The 9,629-nt window shown below is 38.7% G+C and overlaps 1 protein-coding gene across 1 annotated transcript; it reads left to right on the top strand.

The window, feature by feature from the left end:
- Positions 1-613: 613 nt before the first annotated feature.
- LOC142203051 (sulfate transporter-like) lies at positions 614-7,717 on the top strand. Its single transcript, XM_075273483.1, has 3 exons — positions 614-622; positions 3,695-4,288; positions 6,113-7,717. The coding sequence occupies exons 1-3, from the start codon at positions 614-616 to the stop codon at positions 7,715-7,717; spliced, it is 2,208 nt and encodes a 735-aa protein (XP_075129584.1).
- The last annotated feature ends 1,912 nt before the right edge of the window (positions 7,718-9,629 follow it).

Below are 9,629 nucleotides of genomic sequence, written 5' to 3'. Positions count from 1 at the left end.
CTCAAACACAGCAGGGTCAAATGTACATTATATTATAAATCACTGTTAATAGATGGCACAGTACCAGACACTATCATTGTGTCTACTATGTAAATACATTTATTCAGTGCTTATATGTACAGTAAATATGGAACACTCAATAGTACAGGTACTAAATTTGCCTATGAATTCCTGTTTTGACATTTTTATTAAAATTGCAATACCCATAAATTTCGCAATAAACAAATAAATCTTACAGCATTTCCTAACCCAAATGATGTGATATGCTGCACTGTTTATACAAGCGTCACGCCAGTTCCCAACACACTGTAATTACATTGTGTTCAAATAGAACAAAACTTGCTGAAACTTGTTATTTGGCCACCTCCAAACAAACAGTAGAAATGATATAATAGGATCAATATTGATCTGGGTAAAAGTTATGCAAACATCTTCCTAATTATAATATACCCAAGGAAATTACAGAGGACACGGTATTTGTTATTACTAATGTTATCGGATCCCATCCATGATATCATCTTGGAGATATATATATATTTATATGAATGAGCGTGTTCACTGGTGTGTTAGTAGATCATCTGAGAACAACCAGATTTCCTCAAGTCCTACCAGAATGGCTCAGGTTTGAAGTTTTGCTAACTATTCTGCAAAATAACATTTATTAGAATTAGGCACTTTATTCACATCGCCACCATTCTGCTTACGTTTATTTGGTGTAGAGTTTAGTAGGAAGTAAAATTGAGTAACATGGTGATCAACTGGTATAGACTGATAGAGGGCCCTTCATGCAAGGACTTACAAGTTACTATCTATAAGGGAAGCGGGATAGGGTTAGTAAGTGAGGGGAGAATCTGTTCAGGTGGTTGTATGGTGTCAGTAGGGTTATTGGGTGTGGGAATCCATTCAAGGTGAACAATAGTAACAATAGCTTTAATATATATATATATATATATATATATATATATATATATATATATATATGTAATTTCTGGTGATACAATGTATTATAAGAGACATGACACATCAATTATTTACCAAAATGAAAGACCTATCATGAACATACCTGACATGGCCTGATTCATGCAAAGTATTCTATATTATGTATTCCTTATTTGTTCTATGAATAACAGGACTTGGATATTCTACTTAGGTAGTCAGGTTAGTAAATTAAGAAATTGCTATAAAAGGAAATATGATTTTAGCATTAACAAAAGAGAGATATAAACTTACAAAACAGATGTAAAATTCCTCCTTTAAGTGTTCCTTGAAAGATCACATCTTGCATATGGAATTCAGTAATGGGCACCACATTGTATATAGGATATATTATATCAATATTGGAAACTCAATTCATAAATGGATTGGGAGATTCTAATAAGTCCTTGCTAAGCTGTTCTTGAAAGTTCTAGAGGTGGGACCCAAATCTATTGGACAATTCCTAACTTATGCTTACCTATGATTTATTCATCCATGATCTATATAGGGGATAGTTCTTTACATTTAAAGTAGTCAAGCTATTGAAATCCTTAAAGACAGATACAATGACAGGAGCCAAACAGGTATAATGACATATAGCAAATGCATATACTGTATATGTATAGGACAACAAAAGCCAATGAAAACCAATTGAAAGAGTCTAGATAGAAATTGAGACAGTTTAGGTAACTCTCTGTGTAGTAGTGTTGTTAATGCTTTATGAGTCATGTTAACCTTTGCTACATCTGTATATATAATTTATCTGGACAAATTGTCCAATTGCAGTGATTTGTCCTAGGGATTTGTGTTTTGTCTTAATGTAGATAGACAGGCCTGGGAAAGGATAAACTTGATTAACCTAAGTAATTATATAATATGTAATAAGGATCTGTTTCTTATTAATAATAATGAACTTAAACCCTCTTCTGCTACAACCATTATTTGATTTTAATTTTTTCTTTTCTCCCTGTCTTCCAAAGGCCATAACTTTTTATTTTTCTATTCAACCGAATGAGGGCATAATATTTGTTGGCTAAATTGTATTTTGGAATTATATCATTTAATATTCTATACGATATATCGGGAAGCTGGGAAAAAAAGTCATAATGGGGTGGAATTAGAGAAAAACTGCATTTACACCACTTTGTTTTTATAGCTTCTGCTTCAAAGCAGCCGCCATATTTAAAAGACCTGACATCTGCAGTACTATTTTAGTGGATGTCGGGAAGGGGTTGAAGACTCAACTAAGCTTCAATTTTACATAGCCCATGTAGGAGTAGTGCTATCTCCGGAAAAAAGTAGCTTAGGCGTGCATATCACTATGCTAGCTGGGCATTCTAAATTGGATCACAATGTAATTATATTGAAATTTTGTTATATCAGTTTAAAACAATGAAGTCTCTCCTCTTTTCAGTACTAAATCTCCTGCTCCAAACCTATTAGGGTATGTTCACATGGAGGAAAAGGTCACTGAAACCTTTTCCGCCTTGTGAACATTCTGCCGCAACAAGATGCTGATGCAGCACCGGCATTCCATCGAAGCATTCTGCTCCTGATTAGACCTGAATGACTGGGCCTAAACAGAAGCATGTCTTGAGCCGCGGACGCCGCGGTTGATTCAGCCGCGCGATCCACGGCAAGGTAGGTCATTTCGCTTCTTTTTTCCGCAATTAGGTAGCACAAAAAAAAAAAAGAGCAGCTCCCATTGAAGTCAATGGGAGCTGTTTTTGCAGGCAGATTCCGTGTCTGTGAACATACCCCTGCAAAGGTGTGATTGCTAGAGATAAGCGAGTAGTGTTTGATCGAGTAGGTGTTCGATCGAATACTACGGTACTCGAAATACTCGTACTCGATCGAACACTACTAGCTGTTCGAAGTTTAAGGTTCAATGCAGAACCAGCGTTGATTGGCAGAATGCTATACATTCTGCCAATCAATGCTGGTTCTTCTCTTACCTTTAGAAGTCTTCTCCGTGCAGCGTCCCCGCGGCGTCTTCCGGCTGGAATTCACTCTGCCTAGGCATCCGGCCTAGGCAGAGCCGACTGCGCATGCGCTGGCTTGCCCTCGCATGCGCAGTCGGCTCTGCTCAGGCGTTGGGCCGAGCAGAGCCGACCGCGCATGCACAGTTGGCTCTGCCCAGGCTCCGATGCCTAGGCAGAGTGAATTCCAGCTGGAAGACGCCGCGGGGGCGCTGCGCCGGGAGAAGACTTCAAGGAGAATCCAACCCGACCGTCACTCGTGGACTTGATAAGTATAATGTTATCGAATTTTGCGTACCCCTGAAACGAGCATTTCCCCCCATAGACTATAATGGGGTTCGAAATCCGTTCGAACAGTCGAACAGTGAGCGGCTGTTCGAATCGTTTTTCAAACCTCGGACATTTTAGTGTTTGCTCATCTCTAGTGATTACGTCTTATCAATTTCACCCAAACTTGGTACCAGTCTATATACTTGTAGTGTTTGGCACCACATTTACTACTGGGGGCTTGTCTCTTCATAAATTTGGAAAATGTCCTTTTCTAATCAGTCATAAAAATAAATCTAGGATTATTGTGATGAATCACAATTCATATTACATTTATTATATTCATAGTATATGTATTGATTTTTCAGTGGTAATTACTGCTAATTATTGTTTAATCTAATATAAATATATTATTATTGCCGTGTAATATTGACTACATGTAATCTTGACTTGTCATGCATTTTTTATTCTAGAATACAGATTCTGATAATCCTTTCAAAAGTGACTTCCCCGTCCAGCGTGAGCGCTCACTTTCACTCCCTTTCAGCTCGGTGGAACTTGAAGAACATATCAAGCCAGAGGTCAATCCTAAAGAAGTCATTTGGGAGAAAACTAAACTTTGCTGTAGAAGTACTCCAGGAAAAATAGGCAGCTATTTATTTGAACTTTTCCCCGTGCTTACTTGGCTTCCTCGCTACAAGGTTAAGGAATATTTGCTTGGTGACATTGTGTCCGGACTCATAGTCGGTATTGTTACCATTCCTCAGTCTATAGCTTATTCACTATTGGCAAGCCAAGATCCAATTTATGGCCTATACAGTAACTTTTTTTGCTGTATCATCTATTTCTTTATGGCTACATCTCGCCATAATTGCATCGGTACATTTGGGGTTCTTTGTCTTATGGTAGGCCAGTCTGTGAACAAACATCTAAGAGATGCAGGTTTTCCAGAAGAGGGGGAGATTATATTGAATTCAACTCTTGCCACCAATGGAACTGTATGTGGTCGAAGCTGTTATGCCATTACGGTGGCCACCTCTTTAACATTCATGGTTGGAGTTTACCAGGTAAGTTGGAGATTCTTAAAATGACATTGCTACGTTTGCAACGTTGCAACGTTTAACTTGATAACTTTGACAAGTAACTTGCTGCAGCTTGATATCCTTTCAGAAAAGATGCTAAAAGCCATTGAAAGAGTTAATATATCTGTATGATTATTGCAACATAATAACACATTAAGTATATGGAAAAGAGTTTACTATTAGAAGGTGAATGTTTGTCTTGTCAGATGTTGTAATGTTGTAGGCAATTTTCTTGTACTTCGCAGTAAGTAGTCATGTTGTCACAAAGATGCATTTACCTAATAATGGTTGCTCATTTTCAGTTAATAAAGCCTTTTTTGCTGTTTTAAACTATCAAACTACTAGAAAATTTGTGCAGATAACTTCCCGATGAGACAAAAAGTCATCTTCTAAATGACATCTCCAAGGCCTCTGCTAACAGTGCGGAAAGTAAGATTATGCTATCAAATATCTCTGGAGTCTCACTTTTCATCCTCCTTGGCTCTAGCTGTCATGGATACAGTATATAGTACACTTCTGCTAGTAATATAGAAAACAAGCTCACCTTATCCATTTTTTCTACAGTTTATTTCTTCACTGTGACTACATGTCATAGGTACAGGGTGGTCACTAGCGAGGAACAAATCAGTTTGGTTCAAACCAGATTTGGTCTGAATTTGCCAAACGTATTGGGTTTGACCTGAACCTGAAACTTTGAGAGTTTGTCACTCACGTAACGGAAGTGGAATTATTATTATTATAATAATATCAGGTCTCTTCAGACTCCAGAGTATAATAGGTGGCCCAGAGGAGGTGTAAAAAATAACTCATCTTCTCTCACCTCCTCTGGGCATCCTCATGGCATTCGGCGCTCTCTCTGGGTCCTACAAAAAAAAGCTGATCAGGTACCGTGATGATAAACTGACCGATAGGCTGGATCTGGATTCATTTTAAAAATGGGTTATCTTCATGAGACGGTCACTCCAGTTATATCTCTGTCATCAATGGGGAAGGCTTAATGCTATTACTTTAGGTGTGTCCTTATGTTATGACAAGACTAGCTTAAAGAGGACCTTTCATGTCCTCAGGCACATGCAGGTTTTATATACTGCTGAACTCAGCACACTGTTGGCTTTCCCATTATGTGCCCCGGGGAAGAGCCGTTACCGATAGCTCTTCAGTATCAGAAGGGCGTTTCTGATAGCCTGTGAGGAATGCCCCTCCTGACAGTCGTGTCCATAGTGCTTTACTGTGAGAGGGGGTGTTCCTTACCACCCAGCAATGACACTGAGCGGTGAGGAACTCCCCACAAGAGCTGGTCTATGGACGAGTACTCTCAGGAGAGGGAGGGGGCATTCCTCACCACTCAGCATCATAGCTGGGCGGTAAGGAACGCCCCCCTCTGACAGTATAGAGCTATGGACACTACTGTCAGAAATGCCCTTCTGACATTAAAAAGCTATTGGTAACGACACCAATAGCACTTGCCCGGGGAACATAATGGGAAAGCCGACAGTGCGCTGAATTCAGCTTTGGCTTACTAGCGGTATATAAAATCACAGATGTCCAAGGACATGAAAGATCTTCTTCATTAAAGTAAAGAAAATTCTGTCATGCAAATAACAATTCTTTAATTTGTGCAAAACTATGTCAATGCTGATATCACTGTTTTACTCACTTATTGTAACCATTTCAATACACTTAATATAACCTAATATTTAGCAATGCATTCTTATCACTGCAGTGAAAAGGACCATTTTCCTGCTCATATTAAACAAATATGTACTTGAAAATATATTTTCTGAAGCCTTGCTTTTTTCTTCTTTTCAGATACTTATGGGACTCTTTCATCTAGGTTTTATCTCCATGTACTTATCTGAGCCCTTACTGAGTGGTTTTGTTACCGGGTCTTCACTCACCATTGTAACCTCGCAGATGAAATATGTGTTAGGCTTGAAGATTCCTCGTCGTGACGGGGCAGGGTCTTTGGTCTTGACGTGGATTGATGTTTTCTCAAACTTACAAACCACTAACATTTGTGACTTAGTAACCAGTATTGTTGCATTAGCTGTTATGCTGCCAATCAAACACCTCAATGACAAGTATAAGAATAAGTTGAAGGTTCCAATACCAGTAGAGCTGTTTGTTATCATTGTCGCGACTTTGTCTTCCCATTATTTTAATTTCAATGGCAAATATGGCTCATCAATTTGTGGACCAATACCTACTGGATTTTTGTCCCCAAAAGCACCAGAGTGGAGTTTAATTCCAAAAATTGCAATTGATGCAGTCCCTATTGCTATAATTGGATTTGCAATGACAGTATCTTTGGCTGAAATATTTGCTAAAAAACATGGGTACACTATCCGTACCAACCAGGAGATGATAGCTATAGGTATGTGCAATATGATCCCATCTTTCTTTTACTCTTTTGCAACCTGTGCTGCTCTAGCCAAAACTCTACTTAAAGAATCCTCTGGTGCCAAAACACAACTCAACGGTATTGTGACTGCAATAGTTTTACTGCTCGTATTGTTAGCCATTGCCCCACTTTTCTACTCACTACAAAACTGTATTTTAGGAATTATCACAATTGTTAGCCTTCAGAGTGCAATTCTGAAATTTGGAGACACACCAAAAATGTGGAGAATTAGTAGAATTGACACGGTGGTCTGGTGGGTCAGTATGTCGGCTTCTGCTGTGATTTCTACTGAGATTGGACTGTTGGTTGGCGTCTGCTTTTCTATGCTCTGCGTGATAGTCCGCACACAGAGGCCAAGAGCTACTCTTTTGGGCCAAGTCAGTGGGACAGAGATTTATGAAGATCAGTTTCAATACAAAGAGCTAGACAGTGTGCCAAATATCAAAATATATCGCTTTGATGGTTCTCTCTACTATGCCAACAAGGACTATTTTAAATCAACCTTGTATAGCAAAACTGGTGTTAACCCATCAATGGTGTCAGCTTTACAAAGAAAGGCCAAGAAGAAGATGGAGGATGCCAATGCACAAAACACAAAGTTCAGGTTTTTTTCTAAACTGAATGTAATTAAAACAGTCTGTAAATCTGACAAATCTATGGATTCGCCCCTCCCTAAGATCATTATGCACTCTCTGATAATTGACTGTGGTGCTATGCAGTTCGTAGACAGTGTAGGCCTCAGTGTACTCAAAGAGGTCCGCAACGACTATGAGGAGATCGGTGTATGGGTATTTCTAGCCAACTGCAATCCATCAGTACGCCGTTTACTTGACAGCGGAGAATTCTATAGCAAAGCAAATAACAATGACAGTGAACACGCATTTCACAGTGTACATGAGGCAGTCACATTCGCAGCGAGGAAATTCCGGAAGAAAAGAAGGCTAAATCAAATAAATAATCCAGATTTTGTTTCCACGATTGTTGATGGAGAATATGAAATCACCAAACATTAGAATACTTTTTTTACAGTGAATTTTTCATTAGAATTACTTATTTCGAGCAACATTAATAGTTTAGACCATTTTTGGTTTTGCAGACAACAAACAAGAATACAAAATATATATTGTAAAATTCTAAAGTGTATGAGATTGCTTTTTATTCTATATAGAAATGTACCTGCAGTACACGACCACCTCTCTAATAAACCCGGACTATGTTTTAGGCTAAGGCCCTACGTAGTCTGACTAGATATGGACCCAGTAGCTGGATGGTACTGACAGGACATTGAACACTGGCAGGGGGGCTAGGATATGACCGTATGGGATGGAGTGTAGCTAACTAGTCCTCGTCCCTACGATACGTCTATCAGTTCCCATATGCACAGCTGTGTCCAGACGATCCTCGGTCTGTATTGATGCGGATAGGTTGTATTTACACTGCGGACGCTTTAAGCAGTGCTGGATACACAGGTTGTCATTAAGATATTGGGGATACCTATAGAGGGAGGTAATACTAATACCCTCGTTCCCCACAATCTGTGTATATACTTTCTTTTAATAATGGCTATACAATTTGAATGGAACTTGGAGGAGTGAACTCAAATACATCCCTCTAAAGTATTGTGTATAAAGCCATATATATACTATATTTGAGCCAAGCGCTACAATTTTAGTATCACTATTTATTTTGAGGGCTATGTACCCTAAATAAAGGAAAACTCATCTTTTTAATAGGTCACAATTGTTTTGTTAGTGTCATTCTTGGCTTTGGCTCAAAAAAATCGCAGCAAAATCTGCAACAGAAAAAGCTGCATTTTCGCAATGTGGGGCCTTAGGATCGGCAGGTTCTTAAAGGTCCCCTACTTCTCACTAATCTCATTATTTTCAAGTCTGACAAATATATTTATTATTATTTGAATCCCAAATTATGAGATATTTGTAAGCCGTACCCCTGTTCGACCTGGTAATGCCACTAAAAGTACCAGAAATCCCCATTGCTGTGCAAAATATGCAAAATCCTGACCATTTTCAGGTCTGAGTTTTATTATGTTAGGGCTCATTCAGACATTGAAAGTGAAGCGGAATTAAGGTGGGGTCCCCGCAGCAAAAAGATGAATGGTACTTGTAATGTCAAACAAAATGCTTATTTTTCCAGCATCCTGCTCCACTCACAACAACAGTAGGCAGAATCAGGGCGAAATTTGGCAATGATTTTGAGATGGAATCCACATCAAAAGCAGCGCCGAATCCTGCCGTGTGAAATATATTAACAATGAGGCAAATGTAATAATGTAAATTCTAATCTTAAATGAATTAGTTTGTTTTCTGAAACAAAATTGAAAATAAATGTTAATTGTTCATTTAAAGTTTTGGCATTTTTTTCGTATTTTTTTGGCTAATCTTTCTTAAGGAATAGATTATCACAATATGGGTGCACAGAACCAATTTACATTGGACATGCAGCAATAAAAAAAAACTTATTTTTCAGAATCAATGGAACAAACTTAATGATAAAAATATGGCTTTGAGTTATTAAGACATATTGCATTGAAATGTCACCTAAGGCAGGGACCCCAAGTGGTGTAAATGCTGTTGTTTGCCCGCGGTGGAATAAAGTGTGGCATTTTGCAGCCATGGTAGAGTGGATAGGATTTTAACGAATCCCATACCTACAGTGTGGTAAAATACACATAGCGGAAATGCTGTGATTTCCAAATTCGTTGCAGTTTTGGAAATCGCAGCATGTCATTTATAGCTACAGAAACGGTAGGTTTCCCTATATGTATGATTGAAGCAGAGTCTGCAGAGGAAACCTCTGCGAACTTTCAGTGGAAAGCACTGCAGGTAAAACTGTGATGCATTGCTGCCGCAGTTTTTCCCACAGAGCTTTTTTTAGCCTTAAGGGGGAGTTCACACGGAGTAACGT

This window comes from Leptodactylus fuscus, chromosome 5 (genome assembly GCF_031893055.1).
Source record: "Leptodactylus fuscus isolate aLepFus1 chromosome 5, aLepFus1.hap2, whole genome shotgun sequence".
Taxonomy (NCBI): domain Eukaryota; kingdom Metazoa; phylum Chordata; class Amphibia; order Anura; family Leptodactylidae; genus Leptodactylus; species Leptodactylus fuscus.
The sequence above is the reverse complement of the archived record's forward strand: the minus strand, read 5'-3'. Positions and strand labels throughout refer to the sequence as shown.